The sequence below is a fragment of the Macaca fascicularis genome, chromosome 14, assembly GCF_037993035.2.
Source record: "Macaca fascicularis isolate 582-1 chromosome 14, T2T-MFA8v1.1".
Lineage (NCBI taxonomy): Eukaryota > Metazoa > Chordata > Mammalia > Primates > Cercopithecidae > Macaca > Macaca fascicularis.
The window spans coordinates 92449590-92465318 of record NC_088388.1 but is presented as its reverse complement, the minus strand read 5'-3'; the positions used below and the strand labels follow the sequence as shown (position 1 = coordinate 92465318).

At 37.9% G+C, this 15729-nt stretch overlaps 1 protein-coding gene across 1 annotated transcript in view; it reads right to left on the bottom strand.

Annotated features, from left to right (window-relative positions):
- Window positions 1-1042: 1042 nt before the first annotated feature.
- The window catches only part of DEUP1 (deuterosome assembly protein 1), a 98843-nt gene continuing 84156 nt past the window's right edge, over window positions 1043-15729 (bottom strand). The window contains exons 13-14 of the mRNA XM_005579349.4: window positions 11276-11387; window positions 1043-1965 (exon numbers count right to left, since the gene is read on the bottom strand). Of these exons, the coding sequence (XP_005579406.2) occupies window positions 1789-1965; window positions 11276-11387 (289 nt within the window). The 3' untranslated portion in view covers window positions 1043-1788. The remainder of the gene's footprint in view (window positions 1966-11275; window positions 11388-15729) is intronic.

Here is a 15729-nt window from a genome sequence, read left to right as displayed (position 1 = left end):
CACTATTCACAATAGCAAAGATTTGGAACGAACCGAAATCTTCATCAATGATAGACTGGATAAACAAAATGTGGCAGATATACACCATGGAGCCTTAAAAAAGGATGAGTTCATGTCCTTTGTATGGACGTGGATCAAGCTGGAAACCATCATTCTCAGCAAACTATCACAAGGACAGAAAAGGAAACACTGCATGTTCTCACTCATAAGTGGGAGCTGAATAATGAGAACACATGGACACAGGGCGGGGAACATCACACACCAGGGCCTGTCGAGGGGTGGGGGTCTGGGGGAGGGATAATAATATTAGGAGAAATACCTAATGTAAATGATGAGTTGATGGGTGCAGCAAAACAAAATGGCACGTGTATACCTATATAACAAACCTGCACGTTGTGCACATGTACCCTAGAACTTCAAGTATAATAAAAAAAAAAAAAAAAAAAAGAAGAAACGAGGGAGATACTTCCTCTCTGCCATGTGAAGATACATCAAGAAGGTGGCTGTCAATAAGCCTGGAAGTGGGCCCTCGCCAGACACCAGATTAGCTGGCACCTTGATCTTGGACTTCCCAGCCTTCTGAACTGTGAGAGATAAATGTTTGTTGTTTAAGTCACCCAGTCTGTAGTATTTCTGTTATAGCAGGCTAAGCTAAGACAAACATCAAGAGCTATACGAATACATCTTTCTTTTTCTTCCAACATCCAGAGCTATACAAATACATGTGGTCATGTCATCTGAAGTCTACAATGCTCTGTATTTTTCACGTGAAAATGACACTTGTTACCTAATGGCATTTTGGTTTATCTTTCAGTATGTTGAGATTGTTTCTTTAAAGGGAAATAGAAAACCATAAAAGCTGTAGTAGGACTTACCTTCTTTCATAATCTCTCTTCATATATATATACACACACACACACACACACACACACGAAACTCTTAAAGTATATTCTATTATTGCTGTGTATTTGTAACCTGTTTTATTGTTCACAGCCATGCTATTACTGTTCTATACAGATTTAGCATTTATGCTTCAAGTCCATTGAATTTTACATTCCTTCATTGCATTAAAAACAGAGGTGATTACAAAGAAAAATGTAGCAACAGTAATGCTTCATATTTCCTTTATCTTGTTCGTGTCCGTGAAGTAATTAGTACTAACAAAAAAGCGTTAATTTTTGGCACATATAGTTTAGGTTTGTAAATTGCACATTCCATGTACCTTCATTGTGTTGAAACAGACAGACATTATAAAGGTGAATGTAAAAACAGTAAAGCTATAGCTTTTTTTTTTTTTTTCAAAAAATTGTAGAATTTTAGAGTGTTTACATAACTGGAAATACTTAAATATTTTTATTTATAAAATCCTTGAGTTTTCAAAACCAGTACAACTGAGCTGCCTTTGAGTCGTTTGTATCTGGAATATAGCACTTCCCTTTCCCTTATTTTGTGTAGTTGCTGAGGAAATGGGTTTTCAGTATACATGATTCAAGTGAGGAAAAAACTGCATATTTAATTCCAACATATTCCTTAGACTGGAAAAAAAAATCTCTTTTGGAATAGTCATGTTTATTTTATAGTAACTCTACAGCAGGACAATTTAGCATGTTATGCAGAAATGCAAACAGCTTTATCGAACAAAATACTTACTATTTTCTAGCTGCCTTACCAAAATTATTTACTGAAGGAAACAGAACAGAATTTCTTGATTTCATTAATCAGCTTTGTAAATATTTTGCCAGAGCTTTTTTCTTGGTGGGGGGGAAGCAAATAAAAAAGTTTAAAAGCTCATATGTGTCTATTTTGTTTTAGCTTGGAGTATTTATTAAGAGTAAATTCTGTATGTCTTTGCAGTTCATCAATATGTGTATTTAGAAGTTTTTCAAGTTCTTTTGCTCGTTTCTCTTCTTCCAGAAGGAAATGCTGTGCAGCCAAAGATGCTGGGAAGGACATATCTGGGGGAGACTAAAGAGAGAAAGAAAGAAAAGTGAATGAGGAATACAGAGCTTTTAAACATCTTCACATTTCCAGGCATGCTTCATCCCTGACATACTGTCAAACACTGCAGCTCTTAATTAAAGAACACATCTTGGGCTGAATTCCTACTACTAGTGTAATTCAGTTACCAGTAATGAAATCTTCAAGGAACTAAGTAAGACATCACAGCACCATTACATTAAAAAGCTCTAGAATGAGTATTAGATTGTCCAACCGCAAATGCAGGGACAATGCACTCACCATGGAACCTGCCGAAAACATGCTGCAATCATTTGCAAAGCCAGTGATTTTCATTTGAAAATAGGCAACTCCAAAAAGTGAAAGTAAAGATTATAGTGGAATTGCACCAGAAGGTTTATATAGAAAATAAGGATTGGCTTTGACAGGGCGAATCAATGCTTGGAGTTAGCCAGGTGAGAAGGCTGGCTGCATGATGTGTCTTGGGGTGGAGGTGGCTCCCTAGTAGGGAGGGCTGTGATGCTGGCATGTATCTTGTTTGTCTCATCATAGAGAAGAAAGTATCAGGGATGAGTGCCCCAATTCCAGCCTTCATGGTGACATGAAAATGCTATTTAACTGTTTGTGACCTGTTTAGTGCTTATTTACAAAAAGTAAAAATAAAAATCTGTAGCTAAGGAATAAAGGACAACATCAGATAATTTTACAATTCTTCATTTTTAAAAGCCACATACAAAAATTAAGTAATTTTTTTTTTTAGTTGGGGAAATTTGTACTTTAATTTTCCAGTTCTGTGGTTACTATATTCTTCTTTGACTTTCATTTTGGTAGGAAGAATGGGACTTTATGTAGTGTTTGGGGAGTTGACAATCTGTATACATGTGAACCTTGTTATAGGTGGATTTTGTTTACCAATCTGGCCCCTGCCAAAACTAGGGATCATGCAAATGATGGAGTACTGCACACTTTTCCAACTAGTAGCCCCCAACTGTAGCTGCTGTGTCAGGGATAGTATCTCTGCTAGAGAAGACTGTCACAGCCTGAGGTAGATGGTATGCTACTATTGATCTGGCAAATGGTTTCTTTTTAATATCAGCAAATGCATTCTTTTTAATATCTAATAAAAAGGAGGATAGGAAGCAGTTAGCATTCACATGGGGTGGCCAACAGTATTTATCCATGGTTTTGCCCCAATGTTATATTAATGAAGCTGTCACAATAAATTCTGAAGGGGCCTAGCCCATCTGGACATTCCAAAGACTATCACATGGAACATCATATATTAACACTAACATCATGTTAATGAGACTTGATGAGCAAGAAGTAGCAAGTATATTAAAGGGATGGAAAGATGCAAGTACACCAGAGGGTGAAAGATAAACCCTGTAAAAGATTGGGGCTTGTCACGTTGTTTTTAGGTGTCTGCTGCTATGGGGCATGTCAGAACATCCTAGGTAAAGCAAAAATTAATGCACCTTGAAAATGTTCCACCCTTGGATCAAATAATTGAATAATCAAATTCATTTATTGGGCAACACAGAAAACAATTTTTTTTGAGCAAGCCCAGAACTCTAGAAAGAAAGAGCTGTGTAGTAGGTTCAGGATAGGGTACAAGCAGTCCTGCTACTTTGGTCAAATGACTTGGTAGATCCCATACTGGAAGAATCTCTGGTAGAGGAAAATGCGTTGTGGAGCCTCTGGAAAGTTTCAGTGGGAAAGCTGTATCACAGACCCTTAAGATTTTGAAACAAGACTATGCCATCTGTAGCCGAAACCTATATACTATTTGCAAGACAATTCTCGTCATGCTGTTGAGTCCTGGTTGAGACAGAGCATCCAGCAAGTAGGATGATTTAATCCATCCTCTGTCTTTGGCTACCTCAGTGGGAATTATGCATCATACCAATACCATGGTTTCCCCTTTCACTAAGGGTAATCCAGCGACCATTGCTGTTGAATGTCTGACCTGCTTGCAACAGAAACTAAAGCTGAGCTCTTGATATGGCATCATCCCTCAAGGAGACCAGCTAGCCTCTTGGTGGCAACTTGACTGCATTAGGTTCCTAGTACCTTGGAAATGGCCATGCTGTATCCTTATCAGAATGGATATGAGTTCTGCATGTTTGCCTTTCCTGGCTGCACCACTATCTTACGGCTCACAGAATCACTTACCTGCAGACATGAGAGAGACCCTGCTTAATAGTAGAGATACCTACTTTATAGCAAAAGAGTATGGCAGTACGGGCATGACCATAGTATCCACTGGTCCTAACCACACACAGCACTATCCAGAGGATGCTAGCATGATAGAGTTTTGGGATGGCCTCTTGATGGCAAAGCTGAGGCACCATCTTGGAGATTATATCCTGTGAGGTTGGGGTGCCATTCTTCAGGATGTGGTATACACTTTAAACCAATGGCTGTTTTATGGTTCTGTGTTTCCAACGGGTAGAATACATGGATCTGGGAATAAAAGGGAGGAGGCAGGAATGGCTCCACTCTCTATCACTTCTGTTAACCCACTTGGATAATCTGTGCTTTCTGTCTATGTATCTTTAGGCTTTGTTGTTCTACAGGTCCTGGGTCTTAGAGGCAGAATGCTTCTACCAAAAGACCTGTAAGAGTCCCACCAAACTTAGAGCTTTGGCTTCCATGTGGTCACTTTGGGCTCCTCATGCCAACATATCAGATACACAGAGTGGTGTTCCTATACTGGCAGAGGTAGCTGACCCTAAGTCATCCTGAAGAGGTAAGAATGCTACTGTATAACAGAGGCAGTGAGGAATGTGTTTGGTACTCTGATGAGCCTCTGAGGCATCTTTTTGTTACTCTCATGCCCAGTTTTAATTTTAATTGGCAAATACAGAAACCATATCCTAATAAGGGCATGGACATTAGGGGCTCACCTCAAAAGAAAAGCCACCTGGATCAACTGAAGAGTTAGCTGATGGGGAGAGGAATCTAGAAGGGGTGAGGCAATGATAGGTGTCAGCGACCAATTGCAGCATCAGGGGCTGTGGCTTATCTCACTAACTTTCCTCTAAACAGTTTTTTCAGAAATTATGACCAGTAAGAATCATAAAGAAGCTATGCCTGAATGGAAGCTATGGAAGAAGCTGGTTCTGAGTGGTGCAACCATGGTGGTTGGTGCCCTACCTGGATCCCCTTCCCAGGCTGATGCATCTCTCCTCCAGCTGGGTGGGTGTTGGCTACTAATAGCTCACAGCTGGCTCCTTTGGGGAACTGCTCTCCGCTGAACTGGAGGCTCCTGCCTCACTTGGGAAGCTGCAGTCCCTCCTCTGCCCATTCGCTACCCTCTCTGAGGCAATGATTGATTGATGGACACAGGGGCATAAAATACCAGACTTGTTGTTCGGTGAGAACCAATGCTGTGGTGCAATTTAGGTGCCAAGCTTCCTGGGACACCAGGCTATACTAGTTTGTAGCTGAGACCACATCTTTGCTTAATTTTTCTCCCCCCCCCCCCCCCCCCCATAGCCTGTCTCCTTCACTCTCCCCCTGAAAACACTAAAATACTCCCTCAGTAAGTCACTTTCACAAGAATCTCATCTTAGGTTCTAGAAAACCTGATCTCAGACAGATGACTTCCTAGGTTCTGGCCTGAGTGATTAGTGACACTCATGCCATTTACTGAGAAAGAGAAAAAGGTAAAAGAAGCCATTAAGAGTAAGATCTTCCTTCTTTTATTTATTTATTTATTTTGAGACAGTGTCTTGCTCTATTGCCCAGGATGGAACACAGTGGTACAACTACAGCTAACCCTTAACTTCCAATTCCTGGGCTCAAGTGATCCTCCCACTTCAGCTTCCCCAGTAGGTGGGACTACAGGGACACACCACCACACCCGGCTTTTTTTTAAAAAAGTTTTTGTAGAAACGGAGCCTGGCTCTGTTGCCCAGACTGGTCTTGAACTCCTGGGCTCAAGCAATCCCTCCTGCCTTGGCCTGAGATTATAGGTGTGAGCCACAGCTCCTGGCCTCTTATTTATTTCTGATTCACCAGGTTCTAGCACAGATTCTAGGTCAGTGTGTTTTCAATAAAATTTTTTAGTTAGTTTATGAGTGAAGAAAATGGATTCAATTTTGAATAATAATGAGTTTGAGGTGACATGAGACTTAAAAAGACTCAAGCAAACAGTGAGATATGTCAGTCTAGGACTCAGAATACAGATCTGAATCAGAGAGACAGACTTGGAAGTTATAGATGACAGGCCATAAGATTGAAATTATCCAAGATAGGCAAGTAAAAGGAAAAAAAGAAGTTAAAAGATGGAGCCCTGGGGAATCCTTCATCTCAGGCATCCACCCGCATAGCATGTCCTTGACACTATCATCAATGAGAACTGCATTATTTACTAATTGAGATTTAAAGCAACCTATCCATCATCCTTCCAGCATGCTTAATCTAGTACTCCCACATCAGAAGTTCTCTGACCTCATTTAGACTCTTTCCTTTTCACTATCCATCATCTTCCTCATACTCTCTCTTCCCTTGTGACTCTGCTTATTCCCATCCATCTCATAACCATTCAGCAACTTGTCCCTCCCTGTATCTTGTCTCTATCCTGATAACCCAGTAAAACCCACCCCTAATTAAGTTGACCCATCTGCCTGGGTCATGCCTACACCTGAGCAGCTGAATGCTGGGGCCAACAGGTTGGGGGTAAATTACTGCATGGACTAGTTTCACTTTAAATTCATGACCATAAGTACCATGTGGTCAGTGAACACTACGAGGCGATTCTATTGCACTTCCCTGGTATGTTCACTTTCTTACTCATTACCTTGTGACCTGGCCTCCTCCCAGGGGTCACAGGGGAGCTCTCTCATTATTTCACATCCATTTGTATCTGTAGCTGAATTTTAGGCCATCCTCCTGTTTCAGAAACTCATCCTTCCTCCTATACTGTGGATCCTATTTCTTCTTACCTCTCAGTGACTTTGTTTCTGCAAATGAAAGAGGACCCTCCTTGAGCCCCATCCTCTTCATTATCAAACTTTCCTCCTTTCCTTCGGGATTCCTATTAGGTCACTCAATATTATGACCCAAGGCTTTGTATTGGAATGATTTCTTCTTTATACTTAAGTATTTTCATCCAGCTCTACAGACTTAAATACCAATCACATGCTGATTATTCCCATATTTATATTTCCAGCTGTGATCTCGCCCTTGATATCAGATTCACATATCACATATTGACTATTTAATGTCTATGTTTGGGTGTCTAGTAAACATTTTAAACTTATATATCCAACCTAGAAATCAAGATTTCTCCTCTAACCCTATTTCTTCCCTGGTCTTCCCATGTCAGAAAGTGGTGTTAGCGTCTACTCAATGCTCAGGTTGAAATCCTAGGAGTCGTCTTTGATCACTCTTTTCTCCCACTTCCCATATACAATTCATTGTCAAGTCTGGTCTACACACCAGAATATTTCCTGGATCTAATATGTTGCTCTACCTCACTGCTACCAAGCCAGCATTATCTCTTGCCTAGGCTACTGCAATAGCCTTATGATAGTTGTCTCCTCTTCTACCCTTGCCCCTCTATAATTTATTCTTTATTTAGCAGTAAAAAGGATCTTTTTAAAAATTTAAACATGTCTGTTTATTATTAGAGTAAAATAATTTTGAATGGAGTAAACAGACCAGTATTTTCCTAATTGAAACTTTACAATGGCTTCCCATTGTTTTAAAATAAAATCCAAACTCCTTTCCATGACTTAGTGTCCTCATATACTGGACTTCCCCTGACGACTTCTCTGTTCCCTTTTGTTCCAGTCTCCCTCTTCCCTTCTAAGCTCCAGAAAGCCCCCCAGTCTTTCTGGTTCTCATACCTGCCAAACTCATTCCTGCCTTATAGTTCCCTTACTTGAAACTCTCTTCTACCAGATCTTTGCAAGACTGGATTTGTTATTGTTTGGGTTTCACCTTAAATTTCCCTTTCTCAATGATAATTTTCCTGGCTACTCAACCTAAAATAATCCCCCATACTTTCATCACTCCCTATCACATTACCTGCTTTTCTTTTCATCACAGCATTTATTACTATTTGATATTTTCTTTTTCTTTTTTTTTGGACGGGGTGGATAGCATTTTGCTCTGTTGCCCAGGCTGGAGTGCAGTGATCCTATCTCGGCTCACTGCAACCTCTGCTTCCCAGGTTCAAGTGATTCTCTTGCCTCAGCTTCTGGAGTAGCTGGGACTAGAGGCATGCGCCACCATGCCCAGCTAATTTTTGTATTTTTAGTAGAGACAGTGCTTCACCATGTTGGCCAGGCTGGTCTTGAACTCCTGACCTCAGGTGATCTGACCGCCTTGGCCTCCCAAAGTGCTGGGATTATAGGCGTGAGCCACGGCGCCTGGTCTTGATATTTTCTTATTTGTTCATTTATTTCCGATCATTAATTTTTCTCCTCTTGTTTTTGAGATAAAATTCACATAAAATTAACCATTTTAAAATGAGCGGTTCAGTGGCACTTAGTACATTCACAATGTTTTGCAGCCACCATTTCTATCTAGTTCCAAAATAGTTTCATTATCCATAAAGAAAACTCTGTGCTCCTTAAGCCACTGCTCCTTGTTTCTCCCTCCCCACCGCCCCTGGTAACCACCAATCTGCATTGTTTCTACGGGTTTCATTTACGTATTCTGGCTATTTAATATACATGGAATTATACAATACCTTCTGCATTTGGCTTCTTTCACTTAGCATGTTTTTGAGGCTCATCCACATTGTAGTAATTTTTGGCCTTTTTTGGCATAGCTGCTTTTAATGGCTGAATAATATTCCATTGTATGTATATACCACAATCTGATTATCCATTCATCCATTGATGAAGTTTCGTCTATTTTTTCACCATACTACTTATGTATCTATCTTATTCAAAGACATGTTTAGAACAGGAGCTGCCATATAGTTGGTATTCAATACATGTTTATTTTATTTTATGAATAAATAACACTAATATTTAAGGGACAGAAATAGGAGGGAGAACCCCAGAAACAGGCTGGGAAACAGTAGTCAGAGGGTGACATGAGAATCAGTGGAGTATAGTGTCATAGAAGCCAGAGAATATAAGAGTCTCAAGACAAAAACTTAAGAAAGATGAATACTTCAAAATGTGTATTTAATTTGCAACTAGAAGATCAGCAGTGGTCTTGATAGGAATAGTAGTGATGTGGATGTCAAAATGCAGTAGTAGATGGAAACCACTACACCTAGAACAGTGGTTTCCCATAGGATTTTAAGGCCTCCATCACAGATTAAGTTCCCCAGGCCCAGTTCTTAGAAGAGTTGAGAATTTTCTTTCCTGGTTACTCTGGAGGTTAGGAATTCCTCAAAAGATTAATGTAGAATTTTAGAGATAGAAGGAAGCCCTGTGTTATTAAATCAAATCAACAGATAGTTCTGCATGTCTTTTATGTGCCTACTAGTGCCGAGCCTATTTTAGGTGTTGGGTTACCACAAGAACAAAAATAGAAAACACCCCCTGCTTTCATGGAGCATACATTCTAACGGAGGGAGGCCAAGCAACAAAATGTCTCATAGTGAAGTGCTATGAGAAAAGGTAAGATGAGGGGCAGGGAGTGAAGAGGGAGGCACTATTGCAGACTGGTTGTTTAGGCGTATCTGATAAGGTGATATTTGAGCAGTCAGTAATTGTGATCCTAAAAATCCTGAAATCATCTGATATTAGCACAGTGGAGTATTTAGCAACTTTTTCCATTGCTTGACTGAAATATGTGCTTAAGTCCTTAATGATCAAAGTTTTATTGATGCAGAATTTGCAAAGTCCCCTTAGAATTTCTCATAACTTAAATGAGGAATTTTATTTAGTTTACATTATTGGCATGGATTTTAGTCTGTTCAAATAACATTGGCATTTTATGTTGAGATGAACACAAAAGAGCATTTCAGGGCTTTAGAGATCTCTAATACTTCAAAAGCTAATGGTTTTAAGCATTCTTCTACCAAAATAGCTTAACTTTTACTTCTAGTCTCTACTATTACAAATCAAAACCAACACATAAGCAACAAAGGGCTTATATCAAGAATAGAAAGGATACCCATAAATCAGTAACAATAAAGACAATCCACCAGAAAATTAAGTGAGGAAATTGAACAGATATTGTATAAAGGATATCAAAATGGCCAATAAATGTTGCTCAGTCTCATTATTCACCAGAGAAACATGAATTAAAACCATACAAAAGGATCTTACTACATACTGACCATAATGGCTAAATTTAAAAAGGCTTATATTACCATGTGTTAGACTGTAGAGCAAGGACAACTCTTACACACTACTTGGGGTATTCATTGGCTCCTACAGGAAAACAGTTTGGCGGTACCTACTAAAGCTGACCGTATTCATACCCTCTGACCTAGGTATTCCATTTTAGGTATATATACCCAGTGGAAATGTATATATACATGCACCAAAAGACTCATAAAAGAATTTTTTGGCAGCATTATTTGTAATAGCCCCAAATTGGAAATGACTCAAATGTCTATCCGTAGTAGAATGAATAAACAAATGTTATTGTCATTGAATGTGGTGTTTATATCCCATAGATTACTATAGAGAAACAAAAATAAACCACAGCTGTATAAAACAATATGGGTGATGATTAATCTAAAAAACAAGGTTGAGAAAAAGAAGCCAGAAACAAAATAACATATACCATATGATATCGTTTATATAAAATTTGCAAGTTGGCAAAACAAATCGATAATGCTAAAAGTCAGGATAGTGGTTATGTTGGGGGCAAGCAGAAGTAGACACTGGAAGGGAACATGAGTTGCGGTTCTGGAGTGCTGGGGATGTTCTGCTCATTACTTGGGTGGCAGTTACCTTCCTTTTGTGATAACTCATCAAGTTGTCCATTTATGATTTGTACTTGTGTCTGCACGTATGGCAGAGTCAATAGAAAAGATGTTTTAAATCAGTCCAAAAGATCACTGTAGCTCTTTAAAATGTACAGATCCTTGAGGACTCATGAAATATCGAAGGGTGAGTCCCAAACACTTGCATTTTTTAAAAAAACCATCTCCAGTAATTCTGGCCTGCATTAGAGGTTAGTAACCATTGACTGAAACACTTTATGAAATATTATGGATATCTTTTCCTTCTATAGATAGGTATGGCCAAATGACTTACAGACCCATCTTGGAGTCCTATTCAAGGAGTGAGGTTAAAAACAAAGTACTATGTACATCAGTTTATTGACATCAGTGTAAGAGTAAAGCAATAACCCATTAAAGAAAAAAAAAAAAAGCCCACAACCAGCAACTCACCAGTGGGAATACATCATCATCACTAACCAAAGGACTTGTCATTTCTTTGGTTTGAAATGTCAAAGGTGGCAAGGGAGACGTACTTCTATTTGGCTCACAATCATGACTAAGTCTAAAAGAGAAGAAATGGTTGTTGTTGCTATCAAGGACACGTTTATTTATGTAGCTAAGGATTTTAATCTCTCAGATGTCTAAATAGGGGGAAAACACAACAAAATGTTTGGGGTTGTTACCTGGCCATTTCTTTGAATATGACTTTCCTGATGAATAATTTCTATTTCATTTAAAGGACTTAGGATGATTAAAAATGAAGCGGAAAACTTAACAGTTGTTAAAAGTATTTTGTGATCCTTATTGCCTATATTGCTTCCCTTTCTTTGCTATACTTTTGTATGTCTTTGTCATTTATTTTAATAATGTAAAGCAGTTTGAGAAAAATCTCCAAACAGCTAATTACACTGCTGCCCTTGACAGTTCTAAGTAGATACTCTTTTTCTCTTCTCTTTTACACTTAACCTCACTGGCTTTCTTAACAGAATTATACTATTTTTTTATGCTAAACAAGTATTTTATTTTATTTATTTATTTTGAGACAGAGTCTTGCTCTGTCACCCAGGTTAGAATGCAGCGGCACGATCTCAGCTCACTGCAACCTCTGCCTCCCAGGTTCAAGAGACTCTCCTGTCTCAGCCTCCCAAGTAGCTGGGACTACAGGTGCCTGCCACCACGCCAGGCTAATTTTCTGTATTTTTAATAGAGACGGGGCTCCACCGTGTTAGCCAGGATGGTCTCGATCTCCTGACCTTGTGATTCACCTACCTAGACCTCCCAAAGTGCTGGGATTACAGGCATGAGTCACTGCACCCAGCCAACAAATCTTTGAATAACTCTAATTTCTATATATTTTGATAATTTAAAACATGCTTTCAATTTACATCATCTCCTAATCTCCTCCAGTTACTAGCTGTGTGATCTTGAGCGGGTAACTTTATCTCTCTGTGACTTTAATTTTCTCACTTAAAAAAGGGTTATTATGAGAGTTGAATGATTAATATATGTAAAACACTTAGAAAGCAATGCCTGGCACATAGTAAATGTTTAGTAAAGATTAGGTATTATTATTAAACTAATCTGATCTTCAAAATAACCCTAATATGGCGGATACTATCCACAGATGAGGAGACTAAGATTTAAAAGTTCAATTATTCGTCTAATTATTTACTTTTTAAATCAGAATAAATTGCTAGGAAGTGATGTCTTTAGATTTTGGACTCAAATCCAGATTTTCTTGACTTAAAAAACCCCACTATTTCAATGAAAGTCATATAGCATGGAATTAGTTTGTGCTAAAAAATAGGTTAGAAAATGAGAGTGAAAACAATAACATTGAGATTTTGAATTTTGGTTTGATGACTAAGCAAATGAATAATAAAACATATAACCAATTTATCCTAAGGTCCTAATGGTATGGGCTGTTTGGGATTAAATATATTTCATGAAACTGGGGTTTAGATGTAATAAAATCATCAAAGAGGTCAGGCACGGTGGCTCACACCTGTAGTCCCAGCACTCTGAGAGGCTGAGGCAGGCAGATCCTGAGGTCAGGAGATCGAGACCATCCTGGCTAACATGGTGAAACCCCATCTCTACTAAAAATACAAAAAAATTAGCCTGGTGTGGTGTGGGTGCCTGTATTCCCAGCTACTTGGGAGGCTGAGGCAGGAGAATGGTGTGAACCTGGGAGATGGAACTTGCAGTGAGCCGAGATTGCGCCGCTACACTCCAGCCTGGGCAACAGAGTGAGACTCTGTCTCAAAAAAAAAAAAAAAAAAATCAAAGACCATCAAAACGAAAATCCCTTCAATTTGAAATTATTTATTTTTACTAATGGTTCAAATTCTCCATAGGTATTGATTAGCCCTTTTCAAAGGCTTCATAGTTTAACAGTTTAAAAAAATTTTTCACATTATTTTTCTCCAGTCTTATCCAAAGACTGTCTAATTTATATAGGCTTGTTTCTTATTATACAAACATTTTCAAAGCTATGCATACAAATAGCAATAAAAGTTAAGTGAGGCATCTGTAAATTAGTACACAGAAACAAACACAACATGTTTTCCATTTTTGCTTATCTTGAGATATATCTTTTTTTTTTTACTCATTCTCCCAAACTATAATTACCATGGAAACAGAACAGCAAATTAAACTGAAATAACATGGTTTATGATGTGCACAATAAGATGAAACATCTCACAATTCAAGTAGAATTATAACATTTGCATAGTACATCTGCATATAATCTTTAGCTGAACCTTTTGAGTGAGGTTACTATCTATACTTCAAAGCCCGGTGAAAACAATTAGTAGCGATTCAAGAAATAGATATCTCTCTGTTATCTCACAGAGATTTCAGCAAAGTATTATTTGTGCTAAATTATCTAAATAATTATCTTAATTATCCATTTTGCTTTGGATGTACAGATACAGTTTTATGGTGTTAATTACTAACATTTATATAGGGACATTCTTTTTAGTATAAGATCAATAAAATGTAGAGATTGAAAGGAAAGATGACATTATGAAGTAAAGTACTTTTGTTTTAAATCATCTTTATATCTGACAAGTTCTTCTTCAAGAATACAGCTATTCAAATACTTCATAAAACCACCTTGCATAAAGTGCTATACATATCAATTTAAAAGCTATCTTAAAAATGATTGCGGAAGGCTTTTAATATCCTTTCACAAGCTGATCTGTTCAATGATCTTTTCCACAGGCCTATTACAAGGCTGCTGCATGGTTTCACCAGGACAGCAGGCCCCAGTTGCTTTGCTGGGGAGCAGAACTCTGTCCACTTGAGACTTGAGTCAACGCTTCACAATTTTCAGCTTTGTTGGACATGTACATCCAGTCCTGTCCCTCCATTAATATTCTCCTTGGCCATAGGATAATGTTCTTAGCATGGAGCAAGATTCCTTCTTCACCTTTTTCCAGCCTCACCTTCCAACAGTCCACTAAACTCCCTATTCCGTGAACTGCTCATTATTTCCTGGCCTAGAACTGTCAACCTGCGTTTTGCTACTTATTGAGCAAAACCACGGTACAAACATTCTCAACTTTAGGCTTCTAGATGGCTATTCATTCCTTGACAAGAGATCTTGTGAGTGGTTATTACAAACCTGCTGACTGTGGTTTTTTAGTATTAGAAACTCTTAATTTATTAGCTTGACTTGAAGCTGTTTTAATGATTAATGTTTGACTGCTAAAATCTGTCTAGTACATGATACAACTTTTAAAACCATAAATTCATTTTTAAACATGTGTCTTATATAGAGATAAAACTCCATTTATTACAACATTGATTTGTCATTAAAATTAGTTACATATTAATAGCTCTGGATACCACTACTCCAAATGAGCTTGTAAATTATCCTGAAACTTCAAAACTCTAACTTTTAAAAACAATATTTAAAACATCCACACCAAATTCAATCACTTCTCACTCATTTTTTTTAAGAAAGTGCTAAGTACCTGTCTTATTGGAAAGCAAATGCTTTAGAAGATCCTAAAACGCTTCACATTTTAAGTGAGTGAACATTAAAAATGTATCACTTTGAACAGGAGTGAAAAACAACAAAACCGAGTTGCTTCAGAGTGAATAAAATATTATTTTAAGAATGTATTATACAAATCTTCCTCAGTTAAAAACAAGAATTGCCTTAAAATTAGACTATGGATCTTAACATTTTGTGGAACATTTTCTTCATATACTTTTATCTAAAAGCTTTTTCCTTCCTCAAATACTTCAACAAGACCTTACTGCATTAGTCATTGATATGTAAAGATAATTTGTATGTTTTTGATTAATTTATGCCTAACAAATCTACATATAGGTTTTTACTATTTCACTTCACTGAGCTGTGCTGTGAGGGAAAGCAAGATGATTTCATTTTTCAGTTGGTAACATTAACAGAGATATCTGCTTTGCAGTTCTTCACTGGTGAATTCACAATGTCCTTGTATCTTAACAACTCTTCCCCATAGTAGGTTTTACATGGTAATAATTTATTCAGAACATTTGAAATGCTGTTTCTTTTAAAAAACAGGTCACTGGAGAACACTGAAATCAGACAAGGCATTAAAACAAATTTAATGAAACTTTCAACAAATGAAACTGGCAGGACACAAGGCTTTGCAGCAGGAATAGCAGCCTAAACTGCTTATTAAGATAATCTCCTGCTGAGCATTTTACCTCTTATGTTGCTTTTTGTGTCCCCTACTGTCTTGTTTTTGTTAAGACACTTTTAACACATTCTGTACTGCCTGACAAAGAGAAAAAAGGGGGCAACCCAAACAATAAAAATACCTTCTAAAAGTAATAAAAGGCAGAGTAACTGTCTTTTTGTTTAAATAACAACACCTGGTATCTCCATCTAAAGCTTTCAGTTATTTCCA